This window comes from Labrus bergylta, chromosome 14 (assembly GCF_963930695.1).
Source record: "Labrus bergylta chromosome 14, fLabBer1.1, whole genome shotgun sequence".
NCBI classification, from domain to species: Eukaryota; Metazoa; Chordata; class Actinopteri; order Labriformes; family Labridae; genus Labrus; species Labrus bergylta.
Genome location: NC_089208.1, coordinates 13,295,060 through 13,318,903, shown reverse-complemented (window position 1 = coordinate 13,318,903; position 23,844 = coordinate 13,295,060). Strand labels below are relative to the sequence as shown.

The following is a 23,844-nucleotide window of genomic DNA, read 5'->3' as shown; positions in this document are numbered from 1 at the left end:
CCCATTATTCTCAGTGTCTGTCAGCATATGGCTCCAATCAGTGGCCTGTGTGTGTGTGAGTGTTTGTGTGTCACCATGTGAATGTTATTTTCCATACATTTTCTCTTTAGATAGTCAGCTCTTTGTCCTCACTCTTCCTCAGTCTTTTTTGCTCCTCCTTTCTCTCAAGCCCTCTCATCTTCCATCCCTCTCTTTTTGTACCCATGTCTTTGATTCTCAGATTTAAAGTCTCTCTCTCTCTCTCTCTCTTTCTCTCTCTCTCTCTCTATTTTAGTCATGCTTTTCTTGGCTGCAAGTCAGACCTCAGGCAGACCTAGAGGTCTTTTTCCCAAGCGATCTCCAGGGTGGACCCAAGGGAACAGAACAAACTCACACACACAAACACACAGTGTTGCTGCCTTCACATGTTCTGTCCATTTCCTCTTCTGTCTCTGCTTCTATCCCATACCAGTCCCTGTCTGCACCTCTTTGTTGACTCACACAATATTGTTGCATTACTTTATAACTGTGTTGAAGTCACAGTTTATTGGAAAACAGAGAACACAGTGTTCAAAATCTAAGATTGTGTTCCCAGAGTGGTCGAACTTTCTACTTGTACTCCCGTTTGTACATTACATGCTTTTTGGTGTTTTTAGGTTTTGTTTACTCAGGGATCTCATTCACAGGGAAGAACTGGTCGAGACTGAAGCAGCACATTCGGTTACAAGCTTGATTATGTGTTATAGCTCCACAGTTTCTGAAGACTAAAAATACTGAAGGACATTATTTATTAATACAAAAGTCAGTGTTGCATATTTCCTTCCCCTACAAAAATAGTATTTTCAAAGAAATGATATCGCATACTGTAGAAATAAATCAATCCTTCATCTAAATGTCCCAAGTTTAAAAAAAAAAATACAATGCAAGACAATTCAAGTTTATTTTTTGTCAACAAAAGTATGTAAACACAAACGTATACTTTCAAAATATCATATAGTGAGTACTTACATATTGTGTGGAACTGTCAGGTTGCTTTTTTTTGCACCTCTGATTGACAAAGCAGTGACTTTTGTCTCCTTTAAGATATTGTCCTATACAGGTCTAAGTACTGATTTCTGGGGGGGGAGGGGGGGGACTTTAATTCTGTCAAAGCCTGTTTCATAACCAGCCAAGAAACCCTGACAGGAGCTTTAAGTTATGAAATACATTCTATAGTAAATATTTTGGTACTTGCTTCCTATCAACAGTGGGTATGTACACGTTCCAATATTAGGGAGCATGTGGCCACATCATTCATCACAGCGTAATCCAGGTAATACTGAACTAGGAGATCTCAAATCATTGTGGCAGAAAGAGAATAGGAAGAAAATTATAAACATTAAAAACATTTTATATTTTCATGGCTTTGAACATTAAAGAAAGTTATATTGTGGTCCTAATATGACTTAAATCCATTATCTACTGACAAAAACTACTTCCAACAACCTAAAGAGGAAAAGAAGGACAACAGTGCTCTCTAGTGGTGATACACGGATAAAGCAGATGTTGCGCAAGGTATGCTTTGGCAGCAGAAAGAAGAGCAGTTTTATCCCGTTCCCCTGCAGTCTGCATTACGAAGCATTTCTTGGGCAACAAACACATTTATAAAAAAAAATACATAAATAAATAAAAAGCTGTGCCTTCAATGCGTGAGTGTGTCAATCCTTAAAAGGTCTCGGGCTTCATTGTGGGGGAGAGGAGTCCACCTGAGATGTTTTCTTTCTGTTGCTCATAAGTAAGTACTGTGTGCAATACAGTGACAGGATGAATTGCACAACTTGTTGCATTGAGAGATGATCATTTCGTTACATTTTTGCAAAAGCATCAGACTGACAGTAATGTCAGCAGTAATGTCAGGAGGGTGGAAATATGTTTCAAATACTTGTGTTCATCCTGTAAGTTAAAATATCCAATCATACCACGTGTTCTAAATGAATAATTGTATACAAATTGTGTAATTGCAACAACACTGGCTCACATCTACTTGCTGCAGCATGATTAATTTAGATAATAATCACATACACTGACTACATTAGTGACTACGTTTTTAAATTATCTATTTACATCTTAATATATTTCTGTTAAAAAACACAAAAACTAGGATTTGTCATGCGTGGTGGATATGTGTGCTGCCTCTGTATTTCTATCAATGTTTGTTCAATAATAAGTTGTGTGTCTTTAAACTATTCTTTGGGATAAAAGTCCAACTTTAAGAGAAATTTCTCAGCCAAGATTTCATATAAAAAAATACTTTCTTTGAAGACCATCTTCATAATGTAAAATAAACTCCTCAAAAGAAGTTTGGAAACTTTATTTCGGTCACTTATTTCGCCCCTTTAATAATACTAATTGTATTGTGTGTATTGTGTTGTATTTCATATCGTTGGAAAGCCTGATTAGTCGCCTTTACAACGAGGTATAACCTGTAAGGATCGTGCATTTGTGGAAAGAGCAAAACAGCTAAACATGTGGGAAGCACCCCAAACAAAGGTGCCAAAATCCTCTGCAATGTTCTTCTGTTGGTATTCACTCCTGTTTTGAGTTGCTTGGTGGATTGGATGATTGCATTCTCCCACAGTGATAAGGAAAAAAAACAACATTGTCCATTTTGACACTTGACACTGTTCGGGACCTCAGTAGCACAACAGCTTTGAATCTCGTGCTCATGCTGGTCACATTCTGCTGTCGGATGGCATCCCACTCCTCAACCAGGAGTTGTTGAAGGTCAACCAGCGTGGTTGCGTTGGTCACTCTAACACGTACAGCACACCCAAGCTGATCCTACAAGTGCTGTCAATCAGGTGCCAGTCATACACCTGTAACTGACACACACCTGGCAGGACTTGAAGCTCAAAACAGGAGTGAATACCAACAGAAGAACATTGCAGGGGATTTTGGCACCTTTTTTTTTGGGCGCTACCCACACGTTTAGCTGTGTTGCAAATCCCACAAATGTACGATCCTTACAATTTATACCTCGTTGTAAAGATGACTAATCAGGCTTTCCAACGATATAAAATGCAACACCTATGAGTATAATTAAAGGGGCGAAATAAGTGACCGACATTTTTTGAGGAGTTTATATGCTAAAATAAAGGTTAATAGTATACATTTAGGCGAATACTTCTCATGGGAATATGGTGAATAGCTATAAACCTGCAACAACTAAATACTTTATATTACTACAGTTAAACTCAAAGGTCTGAAAAGATACCTTGACATAACAGTAAGCTTTTATCACTGGAGGACGCTGTTTCCCAGCTGTATGTAGTATATTTGCTAAACCGATTATTTTACATCGACTAAATACTTTATCTTACTTCAACCGAGAATCTGCTTCTAAGAGGACTTTCTGCAAACTGATACAATTGCATTTAGTCAGATAATGTACTTAGCTGAAATGAGTTTTCATGACAGCTAGAGCAGACATGGTCCACATTAGTTTTGCATTCATAGCATGTACTTACAATGAAAGAAAGTAGAAAATAATGGAGGAGAAAGGCGGGGGGCTGGGAGAACCGTTAAAACCCATAAAATAATTCATATTTTAGTCTGTGACATACCTGAGATTAACATTTTTCAGGCGCATACAGTAGCTCCATCTTGCTGGCCTCACTCTTCTTCCTAATCCTTGGTGACCCACTTCCTCTCTGTGGCAGACCATTTCTCCTCCTAGGAGATCCACTCCTCATTCATCTCTGTCTGTGAAGCTCCTTAACCAGGCAGTTTCATCATAACCTTCCTGGCGATCTCTTCATCCTTTTCTTAGCTTATTCTGTTCACCTTCCTCTCAGTCCTGCAGCAAAGTTTTTCAGCTCAGCGGCTGTCTGCTCCGCCACTCTAAACTGAAGTCAATGACGGTTATGTCGAATCAAAAGTTTCACCTCCTTGAGCTGCTCCTGCAATTGTTGTTAAACCTTCAAGGTCTCATTGAGCTGGCAGAATGCTCTTTTCATTGTCTTTCTTTTTTTTGGTATATCGCCTCGTGCTGTGTCAGACTCTTTATACATGGCCTTTGCTGCCTCTATAGAGTTTCTCCATGCTTTCCATGGCAGTGTAGGCCAGTGTCGGTGTTGCCAAGTTACAGGACACAAATACATTTAAAAGATATGATGTGTAAAAGTTACTGTTTGTTTACAATAGTTCTGGAGATCTGAAACAGGGACTCAAGTTAGCTTGCTGGTTACAATTTGGATAATGAAGTGTTTAAGTTAGTTAGTTTTGGTCATCAAATAGGTTAGCATAGCAACACAGAAAATAAATTAGTACACAAGAACTTCAGACTGTTTGGCCAAACAGAAATGAAACATTTTATGACATATATTATATTTATATTTTATTCTAACCTGAAGTTAGTTATTGGCCAAACCTCATTGTGATTCTTCTCTTTAAAACACGACCATGTATTGTGTTTTCTAAACTCATATATACTCTAGTTTGCATGAAAGCATCACTACAGAACTTATGAAGTCACTCCCTACAGTACAGGAAAACACTCCTGAATGCCATGACAGCAATTAAAGCATGAAGTGCCTTCAGAGCTCTTTTTCAGTAGAGAAAATGTAGAAATATGCAACGAGAGGCCTGTTGATGTTAAATTATTAAATTTTTCCACATGTTTTGTCCTTTTTATAGTGATATTAATATACTTACTGTATATGATTTTAATACGGTGTGTTTTATTGTAAATATAAGTCCATCTTCATATCCTTTGGAAAAGCACGACCTCAAAGATGAATCTGCAGATTTGAGTAATGCAGCACTGTACAACATTAAACCCTTAAAAACAAAGCGGACTGCACATATGGATGTGCCATCCTGGAGGAGCTGGACTACCTGTGCAACCTGATGAATAGGGCTGCAACTGCCTCATGCTACCAGTAGTGACAAGGACACGAGCAGAACACATTGCACCTGTTGTCACCAAAGCAAGTCGAATTGATTCACAATCATGTGTGCCTCCTGAATGGACAGATTTATATCCCTGAGGTTAAACTGACTTGGTGTTATACAGTGATGATGATTAAGTGTTCCTTTATTTATTTTTACCAGTGTATATATAAATGGCTGCAGTTTGTGTTCTAGGTCTGCTTTTAAGAAATCACTCCAAGTGTTTAAAAAACATAGAGCAAATTGTATTTAAAATATGACGAATGAGTTACTTCTGTAGTTTGTAAATATTGCAAGATGATAACAAAAATAAAGCAATAAAACTGCTATTAGTGGAAATCTGCATAACCAGCTTGTCAAGTGCCGGTCTTATTAACATGTCAACCAAAATAATAGGGCTAAACAAAATCAGTATTTTATTTTCTACATTGAAAACCAGCTCAAACTGTCCATATTCCTCCTCCTGCCCAACAGAGTTTTGCCACAGTTCACCTTCAATCAGGACCGCCCAGGTTAGTTTCCACGGAGAATAAAGATGCGTATGTAAGTGTCTAGGCCCCCTCATCATCACTTCCTGCCAGGCTGCTGTCTGTAGAATCCGCCTCCTGTTCTTGCAGATTCTGCTTCTCCGGTTCTGGCTGCTGTTCAGGCTCTGTGGTGTTGGACGACTCTGTGGGTTCTGTGCTGGTGCTGCCCTCTGCTGGCTCCTCTGCTGGCTCCTCTGCTGGCTTGGCGCTGTTGCCCTGCTGGTCTTTATTGGCTCCCTCAAGGAAAGAAGACCAACCCTTCAGCCGCTCATCTCGCTCACGTGACGTCTCTTCCACCTGCACAAAGAAATTATATTTCTAATGTATTATTTGACTCACTGGTTTGGTTCACACTTCAAAAACACTGTTTGTGTGATATTTCCATCATGCAGCTTGAAGCATATTTTCATCATTTACCAATATCATCCTGTCTACCAAACACAGCTGGTATGGAGTTTTTTTTGTTAAACAGATTAAATTAAATTGTTTCAATTCAACATGAAATTATTGAAGGACAATTAAGACACCTGGAGAAAGAATCAATTAAAGTTAATTCTATTTAACAAAGTTTGTAGATTAAATCTTGAGACAGCTTAAAAAGCAGGAGGCTTAAGCTGAAGGTTTTCACGGGTCCTAACTGCAGACCTGAACCAAATGAACCAGGAGACTTTGTACCAAGATCAATGGATCCATTCATTTTTAAAAAAAGGAGAGCCAAAATATTTTTTGCCCAAAATATTTCAAACAAAGTATGCACAATATGAAAAAAGCATGTGATGTGAAATAACTTTGTTCAATATTGTGATGATGGTATGAAGTGCGATAATTACATTTAAGATTGCATATTAGAGATACCTCAGTGAAATGTCTATTTGATGTTTGCTGTGTTTTAAAAACAAATCTGTGTGTACAGCATGTGTACCTCCTGAATCCTAAATTAATCCAGAAAGTATTTGTTTGTATATCATTTATCTTACTTATTGTGATAAATTCAGATTTTTGAGATATGTAATACACACAGAGCAAACACATAGAGCAAATGCTCATATCGCAATAACGATGAAATTGCACATCTTTGCTCAGCCCTATATCGGACAACACAGAGAACCTGGACCGGAACGTTTTTGGTCTAAGAATAGACTTCATCAATCCGGTAACAAAATTGAAGAGTAAAAATGCCGTATTGCTGGTTGCAGGTTGAAGACAGGTTGAAGCGTGTAGTTTACCTGATAGTCAGTCGTTCCATCCCAAAGCTGAGCTGACAGTTGCCTTCCTCCAAACCAGCGACCATTGAACGACTGAATGCATGCGTCGGCCTGCTCTGGCTCCTTAAACGCCACTGATGCCACACCGTCTGGGTGTCTCTGCAGCACAAACACAAACAGGCTTACAATTCGGTTTACAATACAAACCGTTCTGTTGTCTTTCAAACTGCACTCATGACATTATACTCACATCAAAAAGGATGACTTTCTTGACCTCCCCAAACTTTTCACATTCTGTTCGCAGATCCTCTCGATATTCATTCAACTCAAGAGGATCTTCCTACAAAGTACAGCACACACCGCAGAGTTTAACACAATAACAGACTAGTGTTTTTAGGTGAGCTTGTAAGTGTATACTTGTGTGTCTCTCTGCACCTCAAAGTCACTGGGATGGAACATGTTCCTGATGATGACTACTTTTTCATGCCTCTTCCTCAATTCTCCTTTCTTCTCTGGCCTCCAGTCCAGCTGTCTACACACACAAAGACAGACAAACAGGTAAAATCAGAGGAATCCATGAAATGCGTTCAAAGTAATGCATTATTGTTTTTTTTTTTCCCTTTCAATCCATTTTAGCATTTTTTTGGGACAGTGTTTATCCCCCAAGCAGAGGATTAGGAAAAGAGAAAATGAAGTTTACTTCTGTTGCTGCTGCATCTTCTTCCTGTAATCTTTGCTCTTCTTCTTCTTCTTGCTGGCGTCAAACTGGCCCTTCAGCTCAAAGCGAGCTTCTTCCACATGGAGTTTGTAACCTCTGACCTCTGAGTCATCAATCAGACGCAGCGCCAACTCCACTGACTCCTTCTGCAGAGAACCAGAACACAAACGCTGCGAATTAACCGAAGAGCAGCGTAATACTTTCTGCTTCTCACCTGTACTGTGTTACAAGACAAAAAGAAAAAAAAACACTACAACTCCATAAGTAGAGTGACACTAGGCTGACTGTCATCAGGGTAAGTTCTGACAAAAAAGCACTATAAAATCCGGTGTATAAGACTCACTTTCAAAACCTATTTTTACATCTAAAAAGTTGGCTGCGTCCTGTATACTGTTGCGACCAATATACCAGTATAAAATAATGACGCACGTTTCATCATTACCGTGAGTGCAGCCCATCAAACAGTGCAAGCAACATGAAGCAATTGAAAATTCAATTCCTTCATTGTGGTAGCTGCACGGGGAAACAGCGACGCTGAGGAGGCTGGAAGCTCCACTTTTTACCATCTTCTCTCCGTCATGAGGTCATAATGGTGCATTTAAAAAGAAATGTTTTACTGTTCAGTAAACAAAGATTGTTGAGTGCTGCTTTGATTGAAAGACTCTTCAATTGAAGTCAATGAGCGATCAGCAGAGGTCGGCAGCATGACTCAATGGACTGTCTGTTCTGTACATCACAACTTTCAACGTAAACTGACAGCTCAACTACCGTACTGTAGCTAGTAAGAGTGCAAACTCCACAGAAGAAACCAACGGTACTAAAAAAATAACCATTATAGCCCCTGGAATAGTAGACGAGTTACAGTTTAGGAGTTGTTTGTATGTCAGAATGTATACATGTGAATACTGTTTGTGCTTTTCTTGATTATATTCTGTATTTTACTTTGTGTATTTTTGTCTGCTTCCAAGAGCTGTACTGATTCTTCCTTCACATGGAGATAATGAAATATCTGACCTCCCACTGCTTTGACTTTATGTCAAATTAAACACATCCATGTAAACTCTTTTCAGATTACCTGATTTGTTGGAGTACATTATTAAGTGATACAGTTTTAAAAGACATTGAACTCAGGAACGAATGGCAAAAAAACAGCCTGGATTAAAGTGTTTCGGTTCATACTACATAAGGTATGTGCACATATTGCTGCATCCATTCATGTGTGTCAACCAGTGGGCTGCTGGTATATTAAACATCATGCACCCCACTCATAGAAACAAAGGAAATTATATATTAGGCTAGCAGAAGGAAAGACTCACCTTGAGGTAGCAGCAGAGACCATCTCCTTTTAGATTGCCCTCTTTGTCCTTGTAGAGTTTCACCTTGTACTCTTCAGTGATAGGATCCCGCATCACGATGCCGCACTTGGACATCAACTCAGCAAACTCGTCAGTGCTGATGTCAGGAGGAAGACCTGAGGGAATCAGACCAGGAGAAGAAAAATGAAAGAGAAGGAGTGAGATAAGATAGAGTCAGATACTTATTGTACATCTGTCTGATTTATAATAGAAAAAAAGGTTAGTACGACCAACCTGACACATAGACGTTTGTGTTTTTATTGTTGTCAATATCGAACCATCCTACATGGACAAAAAAGAGAAAAAGCATTTAATTAAATGTGCATTTCACAAATGTAAACTTAAACTTTAGACAGGAAGAAATGTTGAAATATACATGAGGACTGCAGCTCATCCTATACAACCTTTTGCCTATCGTATTTGTGTTACACTTCCTGCACTTCTTGACTCTGCAACGTTTATTGTTAATACTTCTCTACCTGGCTCTGCCTTCCTCTTCTCCCCTTTCTGCTTGGGATCTTTAGCTGTGGTCTCACTCGAGTCTGGATTCAGGTTCTGGGTGGCATCTCCTGGTTTCTTTTCTGAAGGCTTGCTGTCTTTTTCTGGAGCTGCAGGGTCAGTGCTGCTCACTGCAGTGTTGTCTGGATCTCCTTCCTTAGTGAAGCCATAGTTGGCCTGGTAGGCTGCAATGAAGTCCTCTGTTATCTAGGCAAAAAAAACAAACCTACTTAATATTAACACTGAAACTGGCTATCATAAGAACAGCAGTATACATCATATCATCTTTGCACTTTCATAATGATCCTGCAACCGTTTAGTATTGCTGTCCCAGTCTGTGATTTCACATTGTGTAACAGTGTTGCAGAAGCACGACATGACAATAAACAAGGGAACTCCACATTAACACACTCAGACATGCACACACATTATGCACTGCATTATGGGGGTCCCATTTTCACCTATAATGCCTCTTTTACTAGCTCCAATGCCATCACAGTGAAGGGACGACTTGGTCTCACCATCACGCCTGCATGACATTCACACTGAAAGCAAGACGCTACAGTAGTGTAAATGTGGTGACTTGAAATGGCAATATGAAAAGGCTGCATGTGACCTGAGGCTTTCTGAAAAATAAATTGTCCCCTTGTCAGTTGCAGACTGCCTTTAGTATGCCTGAACTGTGATTTCTGTGGAATTGTTCTTCTCATTTTCTTGTGGGTAACTGCAGTTCTACAGACTCCAGAAAAAAATCCCCACTAGAACAATAAACGTATATTTTATCTCAACATCACTGAAAGATTCATGAGACTTTAAGGACACAAGTCATGATGGATTGCAGTTCACTCATTTCAGAAATCAGCCTAACAGAAGCCTTTGCTCTAAGATATAAAGCTTAACGAAAGACTTATAAATGAATTTAAAAATGTACGATAATGCTGCAAATCCAAAGTCCTCCAGTTAGAGTAGCTAGGCTGCATACATTTTAATGCAGCATCATGTATGTATAAACTTTTAACACACAACAAGATGTGAGAAAGTAAAAGGAAAGGAATTGTATATACTTTAGGGAACCAGGCCTTCTTTTCATGGTCCCAGTCATACACAGTCCCATCCTCTGGGTCAGTGTAGGTGTAGGGGTCAGAGCTACTCTCATTTCTCTGGCCGTAGAGTTCCTGCATACGCAGCTGCTCCATAAACTCTTTGTGAGCATCTGGTACACCACTCATCTGCAACCAGAATATGAAACATTAATTAAACCCACGTCAGCAAGTCATTACATTTCAGCATTAAAAACAGTTGTATCAAACCAGAATCCTGCAAGTGTTTTGTAGAGTAGTGAAGCTGAAGTGAACATTTCATATCCTGCTGTACAATGTCTTCTAACTGAGGCCTTTGCAATACGAAGCCATCAGTCTCCAAAAAGGTCTGAGATAAACTGGTTACAGTTCATCAAAAAACGTCGAGAGAATTATTTTCTTAACTCTGATTTCCTTTGAAAATGTGCATCAATATGTTTGCAATACAACATTAAAAAGTTGACTTTGACCCAACCGAGACATAAACCGCAAATACCAAGATACTGGTAGTGCTGCAAAACAGAAAATACTTGACTTCAAAGCTTGATCCAAAGGCAACTCTTCAACTAAGTCCAGTTCCCTTTGGATCAAGTGTTTACCAAACACCTGGATGACATGACTGAGAACCTACACAGACACAATGCAGGATATGCTAAGTCTTTTAAAATGAATTCATTAGTTAGCATCTCGCTATCAGTGCCCACCAGAACTAATTATATCTTGACATGTGAAAAATAAACCAGCCAGTTGCTTCAATTCATCACTTGATGACTATAAACATATGACAGCTTTATTCATCGTGAGCAAACTGGTTTATCACTTTAATAACTGAAGACTGTGTTGACAGCAACACCCATCTCTTGTCTATATCACGATAGTTCGCTGATGCTCAGTCGATTAAATAGAAGACTGCAATTTAGTATTTATAGTGCTTACAAATGTGTGAGTTTGTGTTAGCATATACAGCTAACTAGCGGTAGCTTTACCTTGCACAACGGTAGTCCAAGTAAACGAGGATTATGAAGCTAAAATGAAAGAACAAACTCCCTCCTGCAAAAAGAAAAAAAAAAAAAACCCAACCAAGTAAAAACACACTTTGGTTCAGGGTTAATGATGAAGCTGTTTAAATTATTTCAAAAATTTCACTGAGCATTATCACTCCTCTGAAGCGTTTCTCCCTCGCAGCCCGCGCCGGAAGTACTTCTAACGTCAGAATGTGCGCATGCGCGGTGAGTAAATATAAAGCGCTTGATTTACAAGACAGCGTCTCCCAGTTTTCAACCGGCGTAGGTCGTTTATGGAAATACGATATCCCCGCCCCCCCCTCCCCTCCCCGCGGTTTGTCACGACCACGTTCTATGGTCACGACGGAACAAAACGAGTCGACCCCACATTATTGTAGGAAAACAAGCGCAGATAGCTAGTTTTCGATGTGACTTACAGGTGAAGTGAAACATTTGCCCCTCGGTTTTGACATGGCAGAGGGAAGCGGGAACGTGAGTGTTGTTGGACCGGCCAACCTTCCTCCGGGAGACCCACAGCTCATCGGCATGATTGTGGAGCATCTGAAGAACCACGGGCTTTTTGACGAGTTTCGTCGGGACTGTCTGGCCGACGTTGATACAAAGGTAGTCAGCGGAAGATACACAGACTACTTCTGTTATTTATCTGTGTTATTCTTAACAAGTCCCAAAGATAATGTTGGCTATAATGAAATGTTATGGTGTTACTTCTGTTCTTCCTACCATACACACAGTAGTCTGTTTGTTAATTGTACTGTCACTGTACCAGCCCGCCTACCAGAACCTGCAGCAGAAAGTTGACAACTTCGTCACATCGCAGCTGAGCACACAGGACTGGAATCCGTCGATCAACAAAAACCAGATGAGGAACGGACTGAGGCAAAGTGTAGTCCAGTAAGTGTAACCATAAACACTCTTCAAAACAGTGTACATGTAGAGAAACTCTGGGAATTAAGGGTCTTTTTTTTAAAATCATTAAAATACAGGATTTATTCTTCTCAACATGTTAATTTTCTTGAAGCAAAACTCAACAGTAAAAGTATAGCAGTCATTTGCTATTAATACTAATAGTATTTTTTTTTTAATTATATTATTATACTAGTCTATATCATATAACATTTCATTATATTACACTATATTCATATTGCACTATATTATATTATACTACGTTATATTATATAACTGCACTCTGCATTACAGTGGTACAACACTGCCTCTCTTCTCTGCTGTTTACATTACTTGCTGCTATTTTATCACACCATGTCACTTTAATCATCACTTTACTTTATCTTGTCATTCTCTGCAAATACTGTCACAATTCTCAATTCCCCCCAGTTTACTTCATCATTCATTTTGTACTGTATATACCCCCTGTTTTTATTTTTATTTTTATTTGTCTTATCTATTCTGTTTAATGTGTATTTTGAGCTTTCTTGTCTGTGCTGCTGTAACGCCCGAATTTCCCCTCTGGGGATCAATAAAGTTTTATCCTATCCTATCCTAATACAGTCAGGATGCCAAATTGTTCCATCAAATGAGTTCTCCAAATAACAACAATAATAGGATTCCAGTTTAGTGTTAAGTTTTAAGTCATTCAGCTCACTTCTCATTAGCTAATTTAATTGATGATCATAGCTTTATTGCATTTTTGTCATGAGATATATTTTAAGTTTGCTGTTTCTTTTAGTCTTCCCAAGTCCAGTAACAGTACCTATTCTTTAATTGGGTTTCAGTATTGTGCTTCCTTAACCCTTTTTAATATATACGTAGCTATTTTTTATGTTTTTGTTGTTGTCATTTCTTCTTCTTTTTTTTTTTTTAAAGATCTGGCATGCTGGAGTCAGGTGTGGACAGAATCATTACTCAGGTCGTGGACCCAAAGATGAACCACACTTTCAGGCCACACATAGAAACTGCCATCCATGACTTCCTGTCAGGAGAAAAGAGAGAGGAGACTCCCGTGAGCGCTAATTCTGCACCTTCTGAACAGACAGAACCACAGGAGGCGCCATCTTCTTCAGGCCCTAAAACCCCCTGAGCTCTGTTTTAAACTGAAGTGAGGTCTATTGTCAAGAATAATTTAGAACTACTATGGATGTATCTGGCAGGTGCACATGCTGTTTACAGGGGGTTAACATTTCTTTTGAAAGATGAAGAGTCAGTGAATAGAAGAAGGAAGGGAAAGAAGAGGAGATTTGTTTCCGACTACCTCTGGTTAACAAACGATATTCAGAAGAAATCTTCAGCATGTGCTGTTCCTTTGTAAGTCTGTGCTTAACAAAGCTACAACCGGAGAAGTTGAATGACATCAATGGCACATTGTCAATGCACTGCACACCTCATTTAGAAACAAAACATAGCACAAACATGGATTATCACTCAACATTTTTTATTTTTTTTATTTGTGAAATCACTCTGATTTGTCTTTTGGATTTTTTATAATGTGTAACAGGTTTCTTACTCTGACTGTTTGTGATACATTTTCTGCTAATGATATGTTCATGTTTTTGACTCACTTAAACTTAAATCATGAATTTCGGTTTTGGTTAATTTATAAAAATAAAAAAAAAGCTGCAGGTTCCTTCTGACACAATTATTAATCAGTAAATTCAGAAATATTCATCCCATGTAAGATTTCCTTTCAGTGCATATAGAATGAAGTTGTGATTGTGGATACTATGTGCATTACTAAACATTGTTTGACATCAACTTATTTTCTGTCATCTTTTATTATCAGACTAATCTGTACTTACTCTGCTGTGAGGTGTGTGGACTTTTGTAGAAAGGCTATGAAAAGATGTCAGCCACACAATTTAAGGAAGAATGTGCGACTTTTTGATTCAGTAGATGTCGCCCTTGAGCATCAGCATTAAAATAAAGAAAATGCTGTTTTGCCACACCTCTGCTATTCTGGATCCTCCGCTCTCCTCCAGCAGCACACCTTCAACCCCTCTCCACTCGCACGAAGGTGTTATGAATTAGAACCAACCATGATTAAGCACCATTAAGTGCAAGCGGCGGACAAAATTGTCCTTTGCTTGAGCTGCAACGCCTGTGTCCTGCATTGTTGTGTTAGCAGGCTAATGTTAGCACACTTTGGTTAACTTAAGCTTCATATTGCACATAAATTGACACTTACATGACATCCAAATGAGCAGTGATTAGACTATGTTATTCATCTTTTCTCTAGTCCTTGACTAAAACAGCTTTATACACAAGGCAGTCCCGTCCATGTAAACATTATGTAAACACAGCTCTGACAACAGTACAGCTGGCTGGACTCACGCTTCTCACTCATTGTAGACAATTATGACTCAGAGGGACATTTACAAAGGATACACTTGATGTATGCTATATTTATGTGTATATTGATGCACATTCTTCCTTTAATGGCTCACAGTAATAGAATACCATGATAACACAATACCACCAGGTGGAGTAGTTGTTCTCAGTTAGCTAAAGGCAAACTAGGTCCACTAGAGAGTAATGGGCTTAATTTTTATGGACAACCTTGCAAAGATATGCATATCAATGTGAAAAGAAAAAAAGATAAACTTCCAGAACTTTGTCTCCAAATATCATACATTAAATCTATTCGATTTAAAATGTGTTGAAAGGATCAAATTCAACATTTCAACGTTACCAGCCAATGTTGGGTTGTGTGTGTGTGCTTTGGTCGGTGTTTTGTGAAGTCACATTAGCTCTAAGTATTTCCTGGGCTCGTAGATGAATGTTTGTTAATTCAATAACCCTTAATGTCTTTTTAAACATGACTGTATGAAATACCTGGGAGAACTTCAAAACTTGATTTTAATGGATGAATGTTTTATTGTCTTAAAAATGCATTTATTATCAGTAGATAGGGATTAATATACTTTTATATAACCTTTCAAATGACATACTTGGTCTTTCATACCAGTTCAGATAAATCACAAGGCATAAAATAAATGAATTTGACAATGCAGCAGAAGTTCAACCAACTCTTTATCTATAAACATCACCTTAAATTGTAATGCCAAAGAAATAATGCCAAACAAATGGTGGATAAAGGCTTGTTTTAATGAAAAAAAATGCAGAGATTTGTGAAAATTACGCCTCCCTACATTGTATTGTAGACAAATACTCAGCTCATAAAAACTAATGAATCTTTACATAGGTTGTCAGAGCTGACAAGAACATGCCATTCAGTGCAAGAGGTGGAGAAATGTCCTGTTTTATCCTGATCACATAAGGACAAAACAAGAAGTAACTGATAAATGACGGTAATGTTTCCTCCTTGTATCACTAAGCAGATACTCGTGAACAGAATCTATATGCATACTGACACACTCAGGCAGACATGTTGTTTACCACATAGTCATGTAAGAGACAAGAGTACAAGAGGGCCCTGCATGTTTACCGTTTGCATATTGGTGTGTGTGTGTGTGTGTGTGTGTGTGTGTGTGTGTGCTGGGTGAGGGGTCATTGTGTGGCTGGTCATCAGGGGTTGTGTGAGGAAAGATGTGGGATGTTTTGAAGCAGGATGAGACGGAGAACAAGCAAGAAAGGTCAAGGGGGAGGTGGGGTGTTCTCCAACAACAGTCCAAACATTTGCCCCTGTGAGATTATGTCTTCCTGCACAGGGCCCCCTTTGGGGACACATACATATACCCCTCCTCCTATAACACACACCATACGCACACATACACTGAAGGCCCCTTGGATGAAGGATTGATACATCTGAGGAGCGCCATGAGGTATTTGTGTGACTTGTTGATGTTATGGTGTCACATGATTTTAACCGGTGGCTTTGTGCATTTCAAAGGTCAAGGCTGTTAGGAGCCAAAAACAATACAACCACAACTACACAGCAAGATGTGAACACTACAGAAGAAGGAGAACACAGCCTGGACTTCAAAGTGCCTGGACCTCTGCCTCATACACATGTTCCAATTTGCATATTTGAAAATGATAAAGGATAGGAATTGACCTATTTGTCAAATTACACCCAGCAACTAAAGAAACATGAAAAACAGAGAAGGAAATGTAGGATGCAATTGTCAGGAACCAAAAAATATTGTCAAGTTACAATAGTGTATGTTATTTGCCAAGTTTCAGACTGTTGAATATTATTTAATAGTGAAAAATTGCAATCTAAAGTCTTTTTTTCCGAACTTGCCTTAAAATGTAAAAGGTTGTAATCTGCTGCTGTAGTGCTGAACATTTGAAACTGATTTTGGTCCAGATTTTCTTAACCTTTTCTCTAGCCCCTTTTTGTTGGCAAGATGTACTTAGAGAATAAATTCAAGTGGCTGTGCTGCCATGTGGTCCTTTTTGAGACATTTAATTAAATTGACTCAACAATAGTGGATAGTCATGTATGATTTGGTTGAGATTTCCAATGTTACTCGAAGTTGACTTGGAATAACCTTGATAATCCCTTGGCTGTCTATTAGAAGCATCAAATCAGGTTTCATATATCTTATATGGCTGTGGCTCAGTTCAAGTTGGTCCTCTCTCAACCAGAAGATCAGGGGTTCCTTCCCCAGCTCGTGCAGCCACATGTCCAATGTGTCCTTGTGAAAAAACACTAAACCTCAACTTTCTACAAACTGGTAACCCAACATTTCTCAGCCATTACAGTAACAATGTATTAGACTTTCATATACAGTACCTCGTAAACGCAGCAGCTCCTAATCTTTTTCTCACATCATGATCAACTTCTGGATCCAGCTTGTCGCGCGTTCACAACTCTAAGCTGTGATTGGTGGAGTTAAACACTCAGGTCTTCTTGAACGCGCAGCTCTCTGGCGCCTTTATATATTTCAGCCTTCATGCCGCAGTCAATCTTTGAAAGTGAAGCGCTCCTGCTGCTGCAACCTATGAAATACAAACACACACACACACACACACACGCACACACACACACACACACACACACACACACACAAACCGGCTACCAAACGTCGTTTGAGCTGAAACATGCCGGGGAGCTTTTCCGCTGTGTTTTTTCTGCTCCTGGTCTGTCAACAGGTGCTGACCATGGGACTGCATGGTGTCCAGGAAAAACAAGTGAGCCAGGCCAAGAAACGCCTTTCTCTGCAGAGCACAGGTGAGCTACCACGGCATGTGGATTGGCACTTTAGGCTAAATATCTATTCTAAACATGGCACATTTTCATCCACCTTTTAGCTCATTTTGAGACCAAAACAACACAACGAGGGTTTTGGTGTTTAAATCTGGAATGATGTGTTCTTTGCAACAGGTATATAACTTTAGTAGGCCTACTCCTTTGCTCCGTTTCAGTTGCCACAGCTTTGAATATTGGCCGTTTTGAGGCTCTGTGTATTGTGGCATTTTTTAGTCCCCTCTGGAGAATACCTGAATTATGACGGTTCAGTAACTTTCATTTTATGATGACATTGAGTTATCATTAACATTATTACTGACAGAGCAGACGTCGGTTCCAGTGTGTCTTCAGTGAATTGAGGTGACTAAACCTAGACGTAGCACTTGATGGTATTGAATCCAGAAAACATAAATTGCCCTCTTATTACGTCGATATAGCACCTGCATAGTAACATAGGGTACCATTAGGCGGGTAGTAATTTGAATTTAGACCCATTCCTGTCCCGGACCAAACCGGGCACTTAGCGCGCCTCTTTCTTAAAAGAGTAATGTTTTGTTCTAGCGAACGAGTTGGCTCTTTGTGCCGACTCCTGTAGAGTTGCGCAAATTCCCATCTGATGATTTCCCTTTCTTTTTTGCTTTTCCTCTTCTTGTGTGTTTTGTTGACAGTGTAATAGCATTGTCCACTTCATATAGTCTTTTTTAATAGCCTAAATGTATTCTTAAAGAAATGTTTCACTTTAATAACATGTGGGTCAAGTACCATGTGACTTTTAAAGTTATCACCTGTTGCCCACATACATGGTTATTTTTTTATTTTTACATAGTATTACTTTTCTTAAGAAATTACAAGTTTACATACAAAATACAATAGGTTATTCCAAAAAGTATGTGCTTTAGTTTGATTACGCCTGCATTATAGGTCTAGGTCATTTAAGAGTTTGCTCATATAGCTATAGCTCAAAACATTGTTAAGTTTGACTAAATTATTTAATCAAGATATGATTCTAAATATAGAAGCATTTGGCAGCAGAAGAGGAAGCTCTCATTACGGAGTCGAGCCAAATGATCTGGCTCACAAAATAGAGGTGAATTTCCCATCAGTAGTAGGTGGATGTAATTCAATGCGTTGCTGCGGCGGCTCAATCCTCTCCAAGCACATTCCCTCTGTACAAACAGGATGGTGCATTACGAATGGCCCTACCTTCGGGCCAGAGCTGACATGCAGGCTGAACGATATCAACGTTAAAAAACAAACATACGTCTTAATAAGACAAGCCTAAAACCACCTAAAGAATCCCAACAACAGTGACGCATGCAGCCTTCTTAAACATAATGGCAATAAGCTATCCTGTCAAAAAGAGCACAAATCTCTTTTAAATCCATATTCTATTCAAAATTGTAATGGCACATTCATAATTATGAACATTTCACATCATTATGTAAACAACATTTGTCTAACTTGGGTGTCACGTAGGCCTATGTCTTTGTCAAATTTGCCCGGGTTCGAACCCGACCTGTGGCTTCTTTGGCGCATGTCGTTCCCCACTCTCTCTATCCTGATTTCCGACTCTGTCCACTGTCATATCTCTCTACATAAAAGCATAAGAAGCCCAAAAATAAATAAATAAATCTTAACTCACAACTGTTTCAAAGACAATTCGTTATTCGAGAAGCTTTGATGACAACAGCCCAATAGTTAGCTTTGAACAAGGGATTTGATGTGACAAGAGAATTTCCATAAGATCTGATGAGATATCAATTTGTCTTTCAGCCATGTATCACTCCACCCTACATGTTCTAAACACTGTTAAGTATTTGTCACTCAAGCTGATAACTCAGAACCCCACAGGCCATCAGAAGCAACAGTTAACAGGCCGTTGTGTTGATGGAGCAAAATAAATGTGTGTTACTTATTGCAGTTTATTAAAGGTCAGGTATTATTCTCCTTTTCAACTTTAAACAAGTCTCACAGCTTCCCAAATCATGTCTTTGAAGTTTCTTGTTAAAATACACTCTCGATCCTGTATTTGATCACACCTATAAAACCCTCTATTTCAGCCTGCTCAGAACAGGCTGTTTCTGTGTCTGTAACTTTAAATGCAAATAAGCTGTGTCTGACCACACCCCTCTGGAAAGGCTTTCTTGCACCATGCCCAATTGTTTATGGTAAGAAGGCAGAGGGCAGAACAAACACCTAGCTGTGGGAGTGTCACCCACCTGGGGGAAGGGTTACTGCCCTTTGTGATGTCACAAAGGATAAATCTCCAAACGGCCTGTTTGATCAAACATTTTCTGAAAAGTGAAGGCAAAAAAATCATGGACTTTCTCATCATTCGTTGGTTTGTAGACAAGCTAGGGACACATATTAGTGTTTGAAACATGGTAAAGTGTATTTTGCATAATATGTGAAATTCAATATATGCCTATTATCAGACTTTAGATTGTGCTGTTACACAGAATATCAGCATGCCTGTTATTGTATTTGGCCAATGACTGAATCACAGTTGTACTGATTTTCAGTATAAGCATCCTCTCAGGTGATATTGTTTAGCTGTTTATTACAAGATGGGGGATCCACACATTTCTGTTTGTAAAATGATTGTAGGGGAGTACACACTTATTTCTTTCTGTCTGTTTCTATCCCTCTTAGCTGATATTCAGAGTTGCCTGGTGAGTTCAGGGGATGTCGGCTGTGGGACGTTTCAGTGTTTCAGCAACAACTCCTGTGAAATCCAAGGGCTGCACCACATCTGCCTCACTTTGCTGCACAACGCTGGGCGCTACAACTCACAGGTTGGGGGCAGCAGGACTGTTTGTCCTTATGTAGCCCATGAAAAAAACACTTTTCAGAAATAGGCTAATTTGTTTCCCATGAGGTTGCCTTTGCCATAGCTGACATGGTCTGAAATCACATCCAACATTAGGTAAGCGCCAGCTTAGATAAGGCATATGTATACATGTTTATATTTCATTTAATCCCTTCCGTCATTACTCTCATTTGTGAAGAATGTTTCTTGTGTAGGGATCACTATATAGTTATGCATGGCAGCACTGGATACAGGACAAACTGAGAGGGGAACTGAAATAAGAGAGGGGACATCTTGTCTTCTTCACTAGAATAGAAGTGCATTAGAGAGTGATGCAGGTCCAATGTGTCTCCTGTATGATCAGGCACACTGGATGATGTTCAGCAAGGATCTGTGAACGTGGATAATTATAATACAGCTCCACAGTAACAAACAGTATAATTTGATTTAAATAAAAGTATCATAGCAAAGGGGAGAACATTTCTCTCTAACAGACGGTTAGACAAAACACCAACGCAACGTCAATGATGCTTGAAAGCAGATATAATCAGTATTTTCATGTGAAAGAAAGGCGTAGTGATGAATCCACAGATATTTACTGTTTTTGGTAGTTCTCACCACTCTCGCAGCAAGCTCTGACCAAAGGCAAATATTTAGTCGTGACTGCGTTTGATGCAGTGTCTGGAAAAGCCTCTGTGACTGACTGTTTGATTTAGTAATTTATCAGAGGGGACAATGTTTGGATCTCTTGAAAGTGATGTTGAGGTCCAAAAATCACAGCTATTAAATACCAGTAGACACTAGATGCTGAATGCAGATCACCTGGATTTGAACTTTTATTTGAGACATAATTTAAGACCTTGGTGGAAACCCACAAAACATTTGGCTGGTGCTACCTTTTAATCATTTGTGAATTACAGCAACCAATAGCTCCTTAAACACACATAGAACATGTTTGCCTCGTTACAATAGACAAAAAAAAAATCTGATTATCCCAAATGTTTTCCACAGCATGACCATAACAATCACGTCATATTACTTAATGATGAAAGGCATGTCCCACTGATTGTTCCCCCTCTTAGGGCAAGTCATTTGTGAAGGATGGATTGCGGTGCATGGCACTAGGACTACGGCAGCGCTTCAGCTGTGTGAGCCGCCGGTGCTCAGCAGTCAAAGAGATGGTGTTCTCACTGCAGAGAGAGTGCTACTCCAAACACCAGCTGTGCCTTGCACTACGGGACCACATGGACACCATGGGAAGCCTGGTGCAGTTCGACCTGATGTTTCCGCCAGGGTGAGACAGAAACTCACACATAGAAATAAATAATCAGCCAACGTTAATGAAAAGAAGTTCTAACTTGTTTGTCTGCGCACTTTTCTCTATATTTTTGTGGAAGTGAAGTCAAATAATTAGTTTGATTTTTTTTTTTTTTTAGGTTGCTGTGGTATTGGTTGCTAGGTGATTGTTTATACAGGTGATGCTCTGTTATTGGTATTATTGAGTAAAGTCATCTGCCTTCCTCCTTTTAAGTTAACATCATAATACATTTCAGCCGTTTACAGATCAATATTGGTATTGTTTAACCACTGAAGCAAACCAAGAAATAAACAGTTGACCTCACTGGAAAACATGTTTGTTGCTTTCTACATGTGGCCCCATTGCAATGATCTGCATCCGTTTCAGATTCCTGGTTCAGATTCAAAAGGTTCTGCCTGTTCCCCCCCTGCTGTGATGTGTGTTGCTTGTAGCCTAGAAGTTTGCCTTCGGGGCTTAACCTGTTTAGTTGTGATTTTTAGTTTTAATCAACACCACAAGCCTTCCCTTGACTGTGACTGTTTCACATCTTTACCAAAGTACTTTGTGAGGTTACGGCACAAAACCATTTGGTTAGATTTTAGAAAAATATTATCGTTTGGGTTCGGATTAAAAATGAAACTCAGTGTTCACAGAGGTCAGTAGCCTCCTGTAGGATAATCCTGTGTTTTTTAAATCCATCCAACCCAATGCAGAATTTTGGCATGACTTCCCTAACATTGAGCAAGCCAATCACAGCTCAGTAGAGTGACTGGCCCTCTTGGAAACAAAAATATATGAGCTGAAATGATCTCCTTTGGTAAATTTCACTTGGTCTCAGTCTCAGTCAAATCCCCTGATGGTTACATCTTCAGAGCAAATGATTGAGACAATATTTAGTTATTCAGAAAAATCTGAATCTGCTGAATTACTGCTGATTACACAGAGACAATTTTAGTTTTATTTTTTTTAAATAATGTTTTTCTTTTCTTGAACAAACCAGTGGGTCATTCTTGTCTGTTTTTCTTGTGTGCATGTCCCACCAGACCTTACGTCGAGCTGATGAACTTTCTGTTGAACTGTGGAGACGAGGTCAGGTCGTGGGTCAGTCAGCGGCTACGCAGACAGTGCGAGCAGCACTGGGGGGCGCTTTGTAGCAGCTTCGGCAGCACCTGCTCTCTCAGCCAATCGGATGTTCCGCAGCCCACCACCTCAGGCCCGCCACCATCCAATGTGCCCTGGCCTATCACTGCACAAGGACCCGCGCAGCAGCCAACCACAGTGGCTGAACAAGACAGGAGTCAGATCGACAACGCGACTGAATCTGCTCTCTCTGTGTTTGATAAATCCAAAGTCAGTACATCATAAACAGACAGAATGGTTAGTACTATTATTTTAGCAATAAATCAGTGAAAGAAAAAGATTATAACTTATTTAATCTATCTACCTCACTTCAACTTCACAATAAGTCTGCATCTTTCAGCAAAGGGCATAGTCACACAAATATACACTACAGGGAATTACAAGTGCAGCTCAAAGTGGTCTACCTAGATCAATGTTTTTGTATTTATAAAGAGTGTTATACATATGTAATTAAAAGTTCTTTTTAATTGATGTCATGCTAACAATACAGCTTGAAGCCTGGGATCCATATGACATGTCATGGCCAAAGTGGAGCCTGTGGTCCAAGGAGGGGGTAGATAAGACAATGCACACCGTTTAGAATCTTCACCAGACCTCACAACTACTAATCTAACAAGGTTTCTGTCTTTTATTTTTAGGGAGTTATTCGTCCCGAGTGTTGTTATAACTAAAAATGTGGAAGTTTGATGTTACAGTATAACTTTGAATTGCTCCCCCTGTTAAAGCCACTTCTTAGTTTCTTTTTCAGTTTGCTGTCACACACTGAAGTTGCTGTTCTCTATTTACAGACAATGTTTGAGATAAAGTCTAAAGACATTGAAATCTGTTAGCAAAGGACGTGGCTGACAGCGTGAGAAGCGTATATCCATTTATGTTGATGTGTTGATGTGTGTGGTGTAGGGTTGGGGGGGGGGGGGGGGGGGGGGCCTTGAAAATAGTTTCATCTGCCAAAGAGAAAGTTTGGGTCACACTGTGTTTTGCTGTGTTTTTATTTAAATGACTGAAAAAAAAAATTGTTTGTAACCATCTTGATTACTAAATGATTCTGATGTTACTGGACCGAGAGAAGAGAGTGAACGAGGTCCGCTCTGTCCTACAAAAAGTTCTTTACAAAAACGCACAGTACATCACCTGAGGATGTTAAATGTTGGGTATGCTGCCATCTACTGGTGCATCT

At 39.4% G+C, this 23,844-nt stretch overlaps 2 protein-coding genes across 2 annotated transcripts; one reads left to right on the top strand and one right to left on the bottom strand.

Annotated features, from left to right (window-relative positions):
• Window positions 1-5,035: 5,035 nt before the first annotated feature.
• htatsf1 (HIV-1 Tat specific factor 1) lies at window positions 5,036-11,479 on the bottom strand. Its single transcript, XM_020635621.3, has 10 exons — window positions 11,277-11,479; window positions 10,276-10,440; window positions 9,193-9,418; window positions 8,948-8,995; window positions 8,675-8,829; window positions 7,341-7,504; window positions 7,076-7,172; window positions 6,891-6,980; window positions 6,662-6,799; window positions 5,036-5,732 (listed from the first exon to the last, which is right to left on the bottom strand). Exons 2-10 carry the CDS (start codon window positions 10,438-10,440, stop codon window positions 5,460-5,462), a joined length of 1,356 nt encoding a protein of 451 aa, XP_020491277.2. The 5' UTR covers window positions 11,277-11,479; the 3' UTR covers window positions 5,036-5,459.
• A 152-nt stretch (window positions 11,480-11,631) lies between these two features.
• LOC109985242 (uncharacterized) lies at window positions 11,632-23,581 on the top strand. The gene is made up of 7 exons (XM_029277659.2): window positions 11,632-11,918; window positions 12,082-12,206; window positions 13,137-13,348; window positions 17,272-17,403; window positions 20,074-20,216; window positions 21,313-21,524; window positions 22,571-23,581. Exons 1-7 carry the CDS (start codon window positions 11,766-11,768, stop codon window positions 22,890-22,892), a joined length of 1,299 nt encoding a protein of 432 aa, XP_029133492.1. The 5' UTR covers window positions 11,632-11,765; the 3' UTR covers window positions 22,893-23,581.
• The last annotated feature ends 263 nt before the right edge of the window (window positions 23,582-23,844 follow it).

Bases quoted from the DNA above. Each gene is read 5' to 3' on its own strand.
- LOC109985242 (XM_029277659.2), top strand. From the start codon at position 11,766: ATGGCAGAGGGAAGCGGGAACGTGAGTGTTGTTGGACCGGCCAACCTT. The intron at 17,404-20,073 runs GTGAGCTACCAC...TATCCCTCTTAG, and splicing joins CCTTTCTCTGCAGAGCACAG to CTGATATTCAGAGTTGCCTG. The intron at 20,217-21,312 runs GTTGGGGGCAGC...TCCCCCTCTTAG, and splicing joins CTGGGCGCTACAACTCACAG to GGCAAGTCATTTGTGAAGGA.
- htatsf1 (XM_020635621.3), bottom strand. From the start codon at position 10,440: ATGAGTGGTGTACCAGATGCTCACAAAGAGTTTATGGAGCAGCTGCGT. The intron at 9,419-10,275 runs GTATATACAATT...TTTTTTGCCTAG, and splicing joins AGAAGGCCTGGTTCCCTAAA to ATAACAGAGGACTTCATTGC. The intron at 7,173-7,340 runs GTAAACTTCATT...TTGTGTGTGTAG, and splicing joins AAGATGCAGCAGCAACAGAA to ACAGCTGGACTGGAGGCCAG.